The following is a 16805-nucleotide window of genomic DNA, read 5'->3' as shown; positions in this document are numbered from 1 at the left end:
TCCCCCCTCTTCCCCGCTGATTTTTTTATGGGTCCCCCACCCGGGGGTTTTTTTTTTTTTTTTTTCTTATATATATATATATATATATATATATATATATATATATATATTTGTCAGTTTCTGAATTTAAAAGCTTTACTCCATTCATGCATCCTTTCTCCATTTTTGAGTTTGAAAATCCAATAAAACCACTTTCAGTCTCCTTCTTCCTTATCTTAAATTATTCACTGTCAAATATTTGTTTGACTTCTTGTTTCCTCCTCGCCGTATAAATGAAGCTGCATCTGCAGCTTCATCAAAGCAGCGGCGTCTCTCTGACTGTATCAGCATCTCCGTGTTTCTGTCTGCTAACGCAGCCACTGTGGCGTCTCTGTGAGCGCTGAGGGGAAGCTAGACGAGGTTCTGAAACCTGCTGTTTGAAGTCGGCCATGTTACCACAACATGAAACATGTTAGTGGGAAACGCATGAGCATCTGTTTTTCTTCATGTTGTTAATGGTGCCTCAACCTCAGGCCATTATCCATAACCTATTTATAAAGGGATAAAAAAATCAATTTCTTTTTGTGAAGAGAAGCAGGAATAGCCCTGAACATAACGGTCCTGATCACATCAGCATCCAGTCAGTAGTTCCCAACTTAAATATGAGTTTTTCTGTTCAGCTTTGGCTAAATGTGCTTAGGCATGACAGACATTTAGAGTTTGTTGTGTCATCTGAATGTCCCTAAACAGGATACAGACCCAGGATTCAGTTTAACGCCAGCTGCTGCGTATTAGGGATGTGCGATGTGGCATAAAATTCATATCACGATATGTTATTAGGAAGGGTGGCGGTATATGTTTAAAACTCTTTTAAACGCATACAAATGCGTGGCCTTGTGGATGTTATTAGTATGTAATTTTTGTAACTTTTCTTGCATGCTGTCTGACCGTGACATCTGCCGCATTCCTCTTGAGCATTAGACCGCAGAAGGTTAAACACCAACTATGTCCAGATAATTTATGTTTTTAGACTACAGATCTCTCAGACGCCAAATTTTTATCTTCTGTATACCGTTTATATTGTGCATTCCTACTGCGTATAATCTTGCAGAAATATTCTCACATTTTGTGAGAATAGACTAACAGCAAACACTGTTAGTCTATTTGATTAAGATGTTAATGTTGTAGACCAATGCAAATAAGGGTATTATTGAGAAGTGAGAATAAAAATATAGATGTTTTCACAATGTGTTGCATATATAAATCCAATAAATGAGGTGTGCCAGTCACAACAACCAATAAATCAATTAATCGCATGACACATTAAACTGAGGTTGATCATTTCCATGTGGACAACAGTCGTTTAAAAAGTCGACATTTTTAAAAATGCTGCAAAAATTTGACATCAGTACAAAGTACTTATTGTGCACTACCTGCCACTTTTGCCTGTTTTCCCTATCAAGGCTAAATAATTATTTTTGGTTACAGAGACTTCATAATCCATTTTAATTATTGTTCTTTTGGTTGTTTTGTTTATTTATCTTGGATATTTTACATATTTTCCAGTTCCAGTGTTAAATATTCTTTATAAATTGAAGTTAATAAAGTATAAACATGCTATTTTTACAGTAGTTGAAAATTATCTCAAAATTACAATATTATTGTTTATCACAAAATTTCTGGGACGTATTAAGTGTCCAGTTATGATAAGACCAGGCGTCCATTCACAACTCTGATGCCCCTAAATAAAATCCTGTCCAACCATTGGCTTTTTAAGTCACCTGGATGTCAGCATGGATCTGATGTTTGATTATAGATACTAGGATCTTAAATAAAACCCAGTCTCTTCATTTCAATTCATTCCATTTATAGAGAAACAGTTCACAACACATCGTCTCAGCAAACTTTACAATAATTAAAAGTCAGTTCAATTCAATTATTCTGAGTCAGTTACATCAATTTCAACTGATCCTTGTTATCAAAGGTTTGTTTATTGTTCAAATTGATAAATTAACAGCAGCACTTCCTATTTTGTTTCTACCATTTCAAAGAAACTTAAAAATGCACCTTGAGGACATTATCAATGAGTCAATGACTGACTGTTGATAAGAATTAATCATTAACAAAACCTAAGGAATGTAAGATATTTACATTATTTTCCTTCCCCTGTTCTTGTAACTTGTGCTTGGTGTCCTGGTATTTATTTCATGAGTCATTTCAAGGAATTCGGCTGATTAGAGTCGTCTTATCTGTTCATTTGTTGAGTGTAAGCAGAAATTCAGATCGAACTTTGATGATCTCAAACTAAATCTTGCTATAATTTAGCTTTCTTCCCCTTTTGAAATTATGTTTTTTTTGATCTCAAAGAATCTTTTTCTCTTTCATCTGGACAGTAACATCAAATCTGAACAGATTCATGAGCCTCTGATCATCTGTCATGGTTTTACTATCAGATATTTAGAAAGGATTGTTTACAGAATAGACTCATGTCAGAAGTTAACGATCTTTGAAGAATGACAAGCATTTTTTCATGGCTGCTGTTTGCACCTGAGGTCACTAGTTTTGGCATTTGTCTCGTCTGAGATGCCTTTTTTTTCTCTAATGTTTGCTGTGGTGTTGCGGATCTCTCCATCAGGTCCTCGGTCCGGCCGCTGTTACCATGGCGGAGGCCCACCAGGCTGTGGCCTTCCAGTTCACCGTCACTCCAGACGGCATCGACCTGCGGCTGTCCCACCAGGCGCTCTCTGAGATCTACCTCTCCGGGGTTCGCTCATGGAAGAAGCGCATCATCAGAGTCAAGGTAGAGGAGTGGCGAACTGCTAAAGGTTTTATTTTATTGCTGCTTTTTGGGGTATGTGACAAAACGGTTTGAAATAAGCAGGTCCTATTGGACTTCAGCCAGTTCTGAGCTCATTTAAAACAGAGGTAAGATCACAAAGCAGTTGGAAGAGCAGGGGTGTCCAAAGTGTGGCCACCCCTGTTGGTCCTCTCAACAATTTTGAGTGGCTCATTGACTTGATCACAGCTTAAGAATAGCCTAAAAATTGGTTTGCTGGTTGATGCAGATCCACATTTTAAATCAGTGTTGGTGAAATTTTCACTGATTCCAGGCTTTTCAAAAAATAGCAATAGACATTTAAAATCTTGGAATAAAAAATGTAACATGCACCGTGTTTTTTTTGTTGTTGTTGTTTTTTTGTGTGTATGTGTTTTTTGTATGTACGTATAACAGAAAATTATAATGAAATATTTGGGGGGAAAAAGAGTGAGCCATAGATGACTCGTTTCTAAAAAGACAAAAAAATCCAGAAAAAAAATGAAAATGTAGGACTTGGTTCGCTGTTTTCTTTTGATTTTTTAAATTGTTTTTAACCTGCAAGACCCTTTAAAGAACAACATAAATCTGACTGCTTTGCTTATTGCATGAAAATATTGTTTAGTTTGTTTATTTACTAAGTAAAAATAAAATAGTTTTTGCAATTTATGATTAAAAATACAAAAGGTTTTGTGGCTCCCTGCAGTAGTTGCAACTTGACATTTTTAGCCAAAAAGTTTGGACACCCCTGAGGTAGAGAATTATACTGATATTTTAAAGACACTTCAGCACCGATTCACACCAGCCCTGTTTAGAGGAAATGTCAGTTTTTTAGTTTTCTGTTGTCTTCTACCTTTTCCTGTTTTGAGTTTAAGGAGAGAACTATTAAAAAAACCTCCAGGAAACACTGAGAAATTTTCACATTCAGCATTTATAATTATAGAACGTCCAGCTACCAATACTGTAACTGTTTTCTCCTGAAATCATTAATACTGTTTAAATATTGATTATCACAGGTCTGTAAATTCTAACTAATCTGCTCATTTGAAGGAAAAAATCCAATCTGTTCGGATGTACGGTTGATGTAGAGCATAAAAAAACATTCAGCACTTCACTACTTCATTGATCTAAAAGTAATATTTAATTTAGCTTTCAGATCCAGAACAGAAAAACAATTTAATGTTTTTCCTTTCACCTTAACAGAACAGAGTGATCTCAGGTGTGTATCCTGCCAGTCCTTCTTCTTGGCTGTTTGTGGTGATCGCCATCCTGGCCACCATGTACACGCGCTCCGACCCGTCCATGGGACTCATAGCCAAGATACAGGAGCACCTGCCTGTCAGGTAACCGACTCCATCAGTCCATTTGACATTCATCAATATTACATAGAAAAAGAAGCACATGGATTATTTCCTGACTCAAAGAACGGCTTAGATCAGGGTTGTCCAAAGTGCAGCCTGGGGGTTATTTACAGCCTTTGGTCACAGTTGATACAGATTTCAAAACGATGCAGCGGTGAAGTTTTCACTGACGCCAAAAATATTAAAATGGAAAATGTAACAAGGTGTTCATCAAAAACGTTCAGAGGATTTAACTAAAGTCCAGTTCACACCTGTTAATAAACTTGTGAAAATAAAGAAACTGTTAGCAACTGTTCTCGCTCTTAAACCAACAAAAAAAATCCAGAAAAATTTAGTATATCTTGTTTTGTTTAACCTACAGGACCGTTTTTTTATTTAAACCTATAACTTACACATCCCATCTACAGAAGTCCAACTATTTTGCTTATTTATTTAAAATGTTGTGCGTTTAGTTCATTGCTAAATTAGCAGTTAAAAATAAAGTTTTTGCTATTAAAATTGTGAATCCTGGAGTTTTTCCAACTTGACATGCTAAAAAGTTTGGACACCTCTGGTTTAGATTCACTTGGCTTCTTTTTTCCCTCTTTCAGTTTGTTTTAAACAAAAACCTCCATTGAAAAGCAGTAAAGTGTAATAAACACTACAGTACAGTAAATATAAGGATTTCTCATATTTACCATACAGAGTCTCCATAAACATGCAGGCAGGAGAAACACAAAGTGGCTGCATGTTGAAAACGTAGATGAACAAATGTTCCGTCCACATTTAAATTCCTACATTTGCATAAAACCCTCTTATAGATCTGGATGTTGCTTATCAGGATTTTGTTTTGAAAGCTTGCTCACTGTGTTTCACTGTGGTTGGCAGCCAGATGAGTACGCAGTGCCAAGCGGTGGTGTCAGCGGTGGTCTTCAGCACGATGCTGTGGCTGCTGCTCATCTTCACCATGCGGCTCTGCCTCAAGCAGCTGCTCTCCTACCACCGCTGGATGTTCGAGCAGCACGGCAAGATGTCCACCACCACCAAAATCTGGGTGGTCAGTTCTGCTTCCTCCTGCTAACCAACCAGTTCTCCTGCTCTGACACTTTCTGATCACTTACAGTGTCTATTTATTTAAAATGTTTATTATTTTGAGGGTCTGAGAGTAGTCTAGGTGTCTATGCATTTTCCACTCATCAATCTGATCTTGTTATCAAATCAATAAAAATTAAAAGAATTTTATAGGAAAAAGCAAGGAAATTTCCTACTTTGAAAAATAGAAAATTTGTGGGGGAAAAAATCTGATCTTTTTTTTCTTTCTTTTTTTTTTTTTTTGTAGAAAACTTCGGAGATTAATCTAAAAGTTTTGATTTTTCTTCTTGTGCATTTTTTTCACTTTTACAACTCAGCAAGTTTGAGATTAATCTCAGAAATAGTCTAGAAAAAACAAGGACATTTCTGTATTCTCTTGCAATTGTTTTACTTTTCTAACAGCAATTTCCTTGTTTTTACTGGAAAATATCTGAGATAATTCTCAAAATTTTGGAGTTTATTTCTTGTACATTTGTGACTTTTCAAAATCAGAAATGTCCTTGTTTTTTCTAGACTATTTCAACAAATCATTGACTTTTCAAACTGAAATTTCCTGTTTTTTTTCTAAAATAAAAAATCTTAGATTAATCTCAAAATTTGAGTTTTCTATAGAAATATGATAGAAAATTACTCCTTTTTTTCCTAGTTATATAAATGGGCCAAGTTAAACCCTGTAGTTGGGCCCATTTGCTCCAGTTTGGGTCTGTTTGTCCCGTTCCAGGCTCTGGTGCGGATCTTCTCTGGCAGGAAGCCGCTGCTCTACAGCTACCAGGGATCGCTGCCAAACCTGCCTGTGCCTGCCGTGAAGGACACAGTCAAGAGGGTGAGACATTATGATGCAGAGGAAATGATGTCTCTGATTACAAAAGAAAGACAAATAAAACACACTTTCTGCCCCATTTACGCCAAATTCGAGTTTCTGTTCCAATCTTTATCTTACTTTTAATTTTCCCCCTCCAAAACACTCTTTTGGTTCTCTTGTGTAAAGTGATATTTATTAACTGTATGTATATTAAGCTCCACCTTTTCCCACTTATAGTCGACTGTATTTATGTTTATAATGTTATGGATCGTGTTGAAAATATAAAACTAATAGTTTCTTGCCAAAATTATCCTTCATTTTAGAAAGGCTAATGCTAACTTGCTTTCTACTAATTCTGCTATTACAGTTTTTTTTTCCAGAAAAGTTTTAAACTTTGTGCTCTGCAGCTTCATAAACTTGCACATTATCTTTGCTCGGCATCATTTTAATAACTTGGTGTAATAATATTCTTACGCTGCGTTGTGCACAGCCTATGCAGTTTATCAGGCTTTGCTCACAAAAATAATCATGTGCTTTAAATTGGCTTTGCTGTTAAGTGTATCTTGCTAATGACGCAGCAGGCCTGAGTGCAGATTAAATATGTTTTATTTTTTTGGTCTGTTTTTCCAAATTGCTGCTCTCAGCCATTCTGCTGTTTTTTACAAAATGCTCTGATCTCTCCTACATCTAGCAACTGAATTGCTCAGTGGCTGTAATTACCTGCAGCTTTCTGCTGTGAAAGGGATCAACAACACATGATGGTGGCATTTTCAGAAGTTTTCACCAGTGCTGGATGTTTACCAAACTTAACTCTGCTAGCTGAAACAGCAGTTTTCTCTGTCTCTTCACATCCTGCAGGAATTTTCCAGCTGATTTCCCAGATTTCCAAATCCAGGAGTTTTACTTGACATGTTTGCTAAAAGCTTTGAAAGAATAAAACAAAACCAAGCAAACCTGTTCAAATTTCTGAGTTTTTATGACTGTAACTCATGAAATGTGTTGCTTGAATGCCGGCTTCATTCTCCGTTCACTGACGGTGTTTGTGTAACTTTTTAAATTTTTAATGTGTTAAAAAAATCTATAGAAATATGAAACTGTTTGTTTATGTACCAGTTATGACTTCCAGAATAGCATTAGCTTAATTATTCTCTAGTATACTAATTTAAATGTATTTGACAGAAGCTGATAAAAAGGCAGATCTGTCAATAAAGTGACTTAAGAAGCTTTTATTCCTGTGTACCAGATCAAATAATACAGTTTCTTCTCCTCTGCAGTATCTTGAATCAGTGCGCCCCCTGGTGGACGATGCGGAATACGAGCGCACAAACAAGCTGGCTGCTGAGTTCGAGAGCAGCCTGGGTAAACGCCTGCAGTGGTACCTCAAACTCAAAGCGCTCTGGGCCTCAAACTACGTGAGTGACGCTCCATCAAAGCGTGGCTACTTAGATGTTCAAGTCAAAGGAAAAAATAAATTCTATTAATAATGAATAGATTTGCAGGATTTCTGTGGTTTGAATTATTTATCTTGCCTAAATAAATAATACATTTGTGATGTCTGCTGTGTAGCTCTCTGAATGAATGTTTTTGCACATTTCAGGTTAGTGACTGGTGGGAGGAATACGTCTATCTACGAGGACGGAGCCCCATCATGGTCAACAGCAACTACTATGGAATGGTATTTGCATTTACTTATATTTAAAAATGGATATGTCTTTTATAGAAACTACAGTTTTTTATGAAGAAAATGCTTCTGTGAATCGACTTCATTGATGCATCGAACACTGAAAGCAAGAGATTAAAATCTTTATTGATCTAAAAGCAGATTTGACAGAGATTATTATAATATTCTTAACAATATGATGCTGGACTAGAACTTCATTGGTTCAACATTATTCAAGACATCCTACAATTTCTATTTGCTCATCTAGTACCTGAGGATCCTGCAGGGGTCAGTGTTGGGCCTTATATAATTTACAGAGACATTAATTTTGAGTCTTTGCAGTTTATATATGTATATTTATTTATTTTTTTATTTATTACATGCCTTTCAGACATGTAATGAAAGATCAAATTAGCATCTCAAAAATCCAATCAAATTCATATACATTTATTTTTTGAAGCCCCAGTGAGCCGAGGGAAGTTTTTATTTTTATTTTTTTGTCTTATCGCTGTTTGAGGACGTCTCTTGTGCGTCAGATTTAGAGGTCTACAGGAAACGGACGAATACAAAGGTTCCGACTCAAGACTTTTGAATGATTTTTCTGACAGTTTTATGGTGACATTTTGTTTTACCTGTGAACGGTTACTAAAAAATGCATTTAAATTAACATGTTAAGATCTATGTAATTAACTAATTAATCTAATGAGCTTGTTAAGCCACTGGTTTGTCCTTCGCTCCTCAGGACTTCCAGTATGTGACTCCTACTCCCATCCAGGCAGCCAGAGCCGGGAACACCATCCACGCCTTCTTCCTGTACCGCAGGAAACTCAACAAAGAGGAGATTAAACCTGTAGGTTTAGACCTCCTTCACTCATGTGTTATTTGTTGGTTTGTTTTTGCTGTGGCAGCAGATCTTTTGGGATGTTTTCTGCTGCTAAAGTGTATTACGTGTATAAAGTCCTCACACTTTACTCCTGGGGTGTCCAAACATTTTGACACGGGGGCCAAATATCTCAAGTTGCAACTGCAGCAGTGGCCACAAAACTTTTAGTATTTTAAATTATACATTGTAAAAAACTATTGTATTTTTTATTTTTACTTGGTAAATAAACAAACTAAACGTAATATTTTGATACAGTAAGCAAAGCAGGACGCTTTCTGTTGTTCTCTGTAGATCTAAAGGGTCTTACAGGTTTGCCAGATTAAAAACAATCAAAGAATCAAACCAAAACAGCAAACTGTACCCTAAATGTTTTACCTTTTTCTGTTTTTTTTTGTCTTTTTAGCGGCGACAACAGTTTATACATCACTCTTTTATTAAACGGGCATCCCCAAGCCTGCATTTTAGTAAAAGCCACTGGATGTTTTTGGTCCTGACTACTGATAAACTGGATGAATACTTTGTGTTGCACATTACATTTTTCATTTTAAGACTTTAAACGTATTGTTTGTTTGTTTTTAACAGCCTGGCATCAGTGAAAATTTCACCAAAACTGATTTAAAATGTGGATCTGCATTAACTGCCTGATCCAGCAAATCAGTTTTTAGGCTATTCATGAGCTGTGGCCACAGCAGGCCACTCTAAGTTGTTCAGAGGGCTGCAAATGGCCCCCGGGCCACACTTTGGACACCCCTGCTTTAACGTCTGCCCATCATTCAGCTCTTGGTTGTTTTCCATCATTTATAGCAGATCTGGATCTTGATTTATTACAGACTTCATGTTTGAGACATTTCCCTCACAATCTCATCCCATGTTCATCTCTCTACTTTCTCTTTGAATCTTTTCTTTCATCTTTTCCTTTCTCTTTCTCTCATTGTTTAAATGTTAAACCTGCATCGCTCTGTCGTTTCCACGCCTTCGTGTCCTCCTCCGTTTCCCAGAGTCGCGTCCCCGGCACCGTCATTCCTCTGTGCTCAGCTCAGTGTGAGAGGATTTACAACACCACACGAATTCCCGGGGAGGAGACGGGTAAACAGATTAAAACACACACATCGGGACCCAGAAGTACCGAGTTTTTGTTCTGAGTAAACCAATCAGAGAAACGCTGGAGGGTTTCAGGCTCTGCTGAGGATGGTGTTCGGTGCTTCAAGCGGTGTCTCCTTCGTCACTTCTCACCTGTCTGCTTCTGAAAGGTGGTCTGTCTTTAACTGATGTCTTATTCTCTTCTCTTCACTCCATCACTCCATTTCTTCCTTTCTTTCCATCCCAACGCTCTTTCCTCTCATTCCTCTCCTGCCGTCTTGGTTTGCTCTGGCCGCCTCTCTCCGTTCTGCTCAGTGGTTGTTGAGGTCTGCAGTTCCTTGCTGCTCCTATCAGTTTGAGCGGATGTTTGACACTTGTCGAATCCCCGGAGCGCTAACAGGTAGTTTTTATATTTTCACATAAGCTGCTCTCTCCTTTAAATGCAGGATGGTTTTTACCATCTCTGCCATTCTCACCGTCCGTCGTGCTAATATGCTAATATACTAAACATTTCATATTGTCACCTTCCTAAAATAAAAGTCCATTTCTTTTTTTCTTTTTTTTTGGCAAAAGTAATTTTTTTCTTTGGTCTACATCTTTTGGCAAAATAGTGATAATTTTCTTTTTGTTTTTGTGTATTTTTTCTTTAAAAATCACCTTTAATAAAAAATTACTGAGGCCGTTATTTCAGGAAGGTGACAACAAATCCCTAAGAAAGGTTTGAAAGCTCAGGATTATGCTTCTGCAGATAGAAATACATTTTATTTCAAGGCTTTTTATACAGTTTTTCCTCTAACTACGATGGTAAGCTTTAGGAACAAAGTAATAACTCCATAAGTTTTTTCCTTTATAACTGTGATTATGATTTGATAAATAATAATAAAAACATACTTATGTTTATGAATTTTAAACTAAAAACTACATTTGAAGTTATTTACCTTACAGTTTTTACTCTAAATCCACATTGAGTGTTAATTTAATGTTTACAACATAAAAGTAAGTATATAAGATTTTATTTTTATTACACAGTCTCAGTTGTTATGTTGCATAATCAGGGAAATTAAATCCCAGAATAGTTTAGACATTTCAAAATCCCAAACAAACAAACATGCACCAACTCTGCTGCAGCGTCCGTCTTCTTTGCGTCCTCATAGATTCTGTTCAGCACTGGGAGGACAGCGACTACATCGCGGTTTACCACAGAGGTCGATACTTCCGCCTCCGGGTCTACCAGGCCGGCAGGATCCTGTCGCCCCGGGAGATCGAGTTCCAGATTCAGCGAATCCTCGATGACCCGGTGCCGCCGGCCAAAGGAGAGGCCAAACTCGGAGCTCTTACGGCCGGGGAAAGGTGAGTTCAAGAAGCCAAAGAGTTTCTGAATCTGACCACAATCAGATTCACTTTTTCCTTTGAATGCCAACCAGAATCGCCTGGGCGAAAGCCAGGCGGGAGTATTTCAGCAGCGGCGTCAATAAACGCTCTCTCGACTGCATCGAGAGGGCAGCCTTCTTCGTGGCGCTGGACGATGACGAGCGAGGCATGATGGCCGACAATTCGCCAGAAGGCCTGGACCGCTACGCCAAGTCCTTGTTGCACGGAAACTGTTACGACAGGTAAAAGACAGCCTGAAGCACAAAATGACACAAACTTGTCACAAATGCAAATGAACCCTTTCTGTCTTTAAATAGGGCAAAATTACTACAAACATATTAAAATCTTCCTGTAATGGAAAACGTTTGAAGCAAGTAAATGCATTAATCTGTTAATAAATAGGAAGACATCCATTCAGTGACCTTTACTCCTCAGAAGCAGACTTTGGTTGCACCAGAATATTTTACACTTTTAAGGCAACTTTGCATTAAAAATGTAACAATTTACTGAAAGATGCGTCATCAGAGCAGTCAGACATTATGAAGACAGTCAGACATTTATGAAGACAGTCAGACATTATGAAGACAGTCAGACATTATGAAGACAGTCAGACATTATGAAGACAGCTTCATGTTCATGATGCTGTCGTGTCAGTATCCTTGGGTATATAATGATTTACTTCTCCCATTTTACATAAAGTGTAACTACTTCATTTGAATAATTATTTGCTTATCGTGTTAAGAAGATAAAGAAGGTCATATTATGATTTCTTTATGGTAGAGAAATTGTATACAGCTCTGGAAAAAACTAAGAGCCCTCTGCACTGAACCCCATTGAAAACCTCCTGGTGTTTCCACCAAATACTGATTTCTGAGTTTAAACATTAGTGTTGTTGTTTCTAAATGAACATGAACTTGTTTTCTCTGCATTATTTGAGGTCCGAAAGCTCTGCATCTTTTTTCTTATTTTGTCAATTTCTTATTTTCTGCAGATAAATACTACATTTTTGCTTTGAGTTTCAGACATGTTGCCAGGGAATCATAGAATAAAAGAACAACGTTCATTTAACTCCAACATAAACCTACACAAAGTAAAATCAGAGAAACTTACCATTTTGAGTGGCCTCTTAATTTTTCCCAGGCCTGTATTTTTTTCAGACATTTTTGATCTGTGTAACAAAAAGTTTGGACACCCCTTAAAGTAAAAGCTTAAGGTAAACCCAGTAGTTGTAGTTAAACTTCCTCAGGTATTCATGTCGGTCTCCTCCAGGTGGTTCGATAAATCCTTTACAGTCGTTTACTACAAGAATGGGAAGAGTGGGATCAACGCGGAGCACTCGTGGGCGGACGCGCCGGTGGTCGCCCATGTGTGGGAGGTGAGGACGATTCGCCGTGTGATGCTGTCTGACTCCAGCCAATCGGCTCGCAGTAAACGCTGTGTGTTTGCAGTACGTTCTCGCTGCCGACAGCTTCCAGCTCGGCTACAACGAAGAGGGACACTGCAAGGGAGAGGTCGACTCGTCGCTGCCTCCACCGCAGAAACTCAGCTGGGAAATTCCCTCAGAGGTTCGATGTTCTGTCCGTTTCTTACTGGTGTTATAGACGATGCTGTGAAACGTGGAGCCAGGAGGGTTTTATTAAGACAAACCTGGGAAATTGATTTAAAAGTGAAAAAGAAGAAACCTATATCATTATCAATGTTGGCAATATTGCAATTATAAAAACTGATTTAGATATGATTTCTATTAGGTGGAACGATTAGGCTTAAAAATAAAATCTCTCTTTTTTTTTGTACCAGATATGATTTTAATAGTTTTTTTTAAATTATTTCCAGATTTCTTTTCTGAAAAAGAAATTGAAGAAAATATTTTCTAAAAGTGGATTTTATATCAATCAGCCCTTTGAATTGCAGAATTCAGAATATTAGCAGAAAAAAGGCACAATTTTACCATAAAAAATCTTAAAATGATGAGAAAATTTGTTTTAATGAGAAAAAAGCTCATTAGTTATCTGTGTTATAATAATTTGATGCAGATAAGTTAAAGTAATTCCTGTAAACCTTTGACCAACATTTCTCATTTTAGTTTTTTATTATTTTTCATGTTGGAGTAAAAATACGACTTTGGTTCTCGTAATTAAGTGAAATTAAAAATTTGCTGTAGATTATAGATCTCAGCTAAGATCAGATTAAAGTTTAACAGAGCCGTTTTTAGTTAACCGTCTCCGTCTCCTGTCTCAGTGCCAGGAGCAGATCTCCCGCTCTCTGGCGGTCGCCCAGGCTCTGGCTGACGACGTCGACTTCCATGTTTTCTCCTTCCGAGAATTCGGCAAAGGAAAGATCAAGAAGTGCCGCGTCAGTCCTGATGCTTTTGTACAGATGGCTCTTCAGCTGGCTTACTTCAGGGTGAGTCCACACACACACACACACACACACACACACACACACACACACACACACACATCTAGGGATGCTATTGAGCCGTTTTGCTGTTAAATGCGTTCTGACTAAAACCAGGAAGATGGAGCACATCGCCCCTGTTCTCCCTGCAGCTCAGAGAAGAGACTTTAAAATACTGTAAACCATAAACCACTGAACGGCTCAAAATACATTAAGGATCTGCTGCTGTTGTATCCACCTTCCTGAGCTCTCAGGTCTTCTGGTTCTGGTCCAGAACCAAACTGGAGAAGCAGCATTCAGCTTCTATGCACCACAAATCTGGAACAGACGTCCAGAAAACTGTAAAACAGCTGAAACACTGAGTGCCTTTAAATCTAGACTGAAACCCCGGCTGTGAACTAGGCAACATTTTGATGTCTAACGACAGAATGTGGTAAAATGTAATGTTTCAGTTGTTGATTTTAGTGCTTTTATGATGTAAAGCACTCTGAACTGCCTTGTTGCTGAAATGTGCTTTACAAATAAACTTGATGGATTTAAATGAGAGCAAAGAAATCTGCAGAAGGAGCTTTGTGACCTGTTCCAGACTGATAAATGTCAGTGATTTTGTTTTTCACGTTCATCTTTCCTGATGGTTTTTTGCTCACTTCATGTTGTCAGACAGGTTCTGATTAAGGTTCTGGTTTGTTTCCCGGTCCAGGATCGAGGGACGTTCTGTTTGACGTACGAAGCGTCCATGACCCGCCTGTTCCGGGAGGGCAGGACGGAGACGGTTCGCTCCTGCTCCAGTGAGAGCAGCGCCTTCGTTCGAGCGCTAGAAGGCGGAGAGGTGAGGACGTCATGCTGCAGCTGGTAGTTTTCCTTGTAAACCAGTCTCTGTTGTTTTAACGCGTGTGATCAGCCAGCAGACGTGTGCCGGCGTTTGTTCCGCGCCGCGTCAGAAAAACACCAACAGTTGTACCGAATGGCGATGACCGGCGCCGGGATCGACCGGCACCTGTTCTGCCTCTACGTGGTTTCCAAATACCTCGGAGTGGACTCTCCCTTCTTGAAAGAGGTCTGGTTCAGTTTGAATCATTTCCTCCAGAAGGCTGCACCTGAGGCCAGGTCGACTGAAAACGGGTTTGTTTCAGGTTCTGTCTGTGCCGTGGAGGCTGTCGACGAGTCAGACTCCCGTCCAGCAGGCGGAGCTGTTCGACTTGGTCAACTACCCAGAGTACATCTCCTGTGGAGGCGGCTTTGGACCCGTCAGTATGGTCCTCAGTGCCTTAGAAACACAAAATACAATACAAAATAGAGATTAATCTCAGAAGTTATATAGGAAAAACGTGAATTTCTGAGTTTTAAAAGTCAAAAAGGTTTTATTTTTTTAATTTTTTCTTATTTCTGAAATTAATCTCAAAATTCTAGTTTTTTGGGAGACATTTTTTACTTTTCAAACTCATAAATCTCAGATTTTATTTCTGAAAATTTGTGAGAATAATCTCAAGATTTTATTTTTTTTACTTTTGAAATCCAGAAATCTTCTCTAGAACATGTTTTAGTTTCAAACTCTAAATTTGTGGCTTTTTATTGTTTTTTTGAACATTAAATCTCAAAATTTGTGAATTTTTTCGTTTCCTTTTGAAACTCAGAAATTTCTTACATTTTTTAAAATTCTACAAACAGTGTTTTATTTTGTGGTTATTAAACGTTTACCACTCGCTGCCTCGTTAATATTGTTTTTTCATCATCCTGAGTGTAAATGCGGTCCGTCTCTTTCAGGTGGCCGATGATGGTTATGGAGTTTCTTACATGTTTTTGGCAGAAAACATGATTAATTTCCACATCTCATGTAAACACTCGTGTTCTCAAACTGTGAGTTTATTTTTAAATTTATTTCATTCATTTAATTTAGTCAGTGCACTGGAAATACACAAAATCTTAGTAAGTATTTTTAGTTTAGTTTTTATTGCAAGTGTTTTAGTTTTGTCTTAATTTGAGTTTACTAACTTGCAAGGAAATTTTCAGCTTGTTTTTTTACAAATAGAGGATTTATTTTACGTTTAGTTTTTTTTTCTCTTCTCTCTAATGGAAATGTTTGATTGCCCCTGCAGGACGCTCATGTCTTCGGCAGTAAGATCAGGGCAGCCCTGCACGATCTGCTCCACCTGCTGGACCCCGTCTACAAGGAGCCCAACAAGGAGCGGAGCAAAGCCGAGGTCAAGAAAGACAAGTAGACGCAAAGGATGCTGGGAAAACCGTGTGGAAACACTGAGTTGTTCTTCACAGTGGGACCTGGAACGTCAGGTGGAGGATTCTCGTTTTTCTTGTTTAAATAGTTTCTTTGAATGGCGTAGAACGATGAAAATTATGTTTTTATCAACGCGGCTGTAACTTTGTGTGTGTGTGGAGAAAGAAAATGTGCACAACTAGTTTAACAAAATGAAGCTATAATATTTATCTTGATGTTTGGTCATTATAATTTAAAATAAAGAGCCAGTTTATCATCCAAACCCGTCCGGCGCTGGGACAGAAGGTCCTGAAGTCGCTCCACTGCAGGGAATAATCCGTTAGACTTTCCGTTGTGTGAAGTAGAGCCGCGGACTTTCTCCGGTTTGAGTGGGAAGTTTTGGTTTTAAGGTGAAAGGGAAAACGTCATTTTCTACCATGTCAAAGTGGGAGCCTTTGTTTTGAAAAGCTCAGAAGTCTGTGACTTCCTCCCTGTTTGTGTAAATCAGATTTTTATATAAACATATATAAAATCAGTAAATGATCTCGAGTGCCAGGTGGGTTATCCATGTTTCTATGACAGTTCTGTTTCATTTTCACTGCTGTTTTATTTTATTTTTATTTTTTTACATGTGTGTTAAATTAGTGCCATAACAATGCAAACTATATATTTCTGGGTCCGATGTGACATCAGCCAGCAGTGCTGCTCTCCAGATGTCCATCAGATGTTGAACATATTTCCAGGTTTCTGTTACTTGATGACCTTCTTTGTTTGTTTTTCACCTTTACACAAACCACTTTGTCTTATTGTTTTATTATTGCTATTGTAATGCTTTTTAATGCAACATTATAAGGGAACATTAAAACATTCTTAAGAAAAACCGAAAAGCTTTGAACTTCTTTCTGTTTGGATTCAGGATGTGCAGAAACACGGTAGAGGAAGCATCATGCTGATACTCGACGATGTCTCTTTCTGCTGGTCACTGAACTTCAGCTTAAAGCCGAAACGATTAATCATGATTAATCAATTATTTATTAATTATTAACTGGGATATAAAGGCTGACAAAACTGAAAAAATTCACATTTGCACTTAAAGTAAAAAAAATGTTGATATATTCTACCCAGATTGTATTGTTTTAGTTTCACTTTGTTCAAATTCTGTAAAATCACCAGT

At 37.9% G+C, this 16805-nt stretch overlaps 1 protein-coding gene across 3 annotated transcripts in view; it reads left to right on the top strand.

Annotated features, from left to right (window-relative positions):
- The window catches only part of LOC106937173 (carnitine O-palmitoyltransferase 1, liver isoform), a 22152-nt gene extending 5639 nt beyond the window's left edge, over positions 1-16513 (top strand). The window contains exons 2-19 of one of the 3 annotated variants that reach the window (XM_015018563.1): positions 2615-2779; positions 3998-4137; positions 5023-5191; positions 5948-6049; positions 7303-7440; positions 7626-7703; positions 8431-8538; positions 9967-10051; positions 10806-11001; positions 11076-11264; positions 12292-12397; positions 12471-12587; positions 13261-13425; positions 14120-14248; positions 14321-14476; positions 14553-14666; positions 15184-15276; positions 15516-16513. In XM_015018563.1, coding sequence (XP_014874049.1) covers positions 2639-2779; positions 3998-4137; positions 5023-5191; positions 5948-6049; positions 7303-7440; positions 7626-7703; positions 8431-8538; positions 9967-10051; positions 10806-11001; positions 11076-11264; positions 12292-12397; positions 12471-12587; positions 13261-13425; positions 14120-14248; positions 14321-14476; positions 14553-14666; positions 15184-15276; positions 15516-15638 — 2349 coding nt within the window. In that variant the 5' untranslated portion in view covers positions 2615-2638 and the 3' untranslated portion in view covers positions 15639-16513. Of the gene's footprint in view, positions 1-2614; positions 2780-3997; positions 4138-5022; positions 5192-5947; positions 6050-7302; positions 7441-7625; positions 7704-8430; positions 8539-9569; positions 9658-9966; positions 10052-10805; positions 11002-11075; positions 11265-12291; positions 12398-12470; positions 12588-13260; positions 13426-14119; positions 14249-14320; positions 14477-14552; positions 14667-15183; positions 15277-15515 lie in introns of those variants that run through there. The other 2 variants (XM_015018561.1, XM_015018562.1) reach the window with 2 other exon arrangements.
- The last annotated feature ends 292 nt before the right edge of the window (positions 16514-16805 follow it).

The sequence above is a fragment of the Poecilia latipinna genome, unplaced genomic scaffold, assembly GCF_001443285.1.
Source record: "Poecilia latipinna isolate Pla-1442-1.1 unplaced genomic scaffold, P_latipinna-1.0 Scaffold2289, whole genome shotgun sequence".
NCBI classification, from domain to species: Eukaryota; Metazoa; Chordata; class Actinopteri; order Cyprinodontiformes; family Poeciliidae; genus Poecilia; species Poecilia latipinna.
Note: the sequence above shows the minus strand (reverse complement) of the source record. Positions and strands in the feature narration are given on the sequence as shown.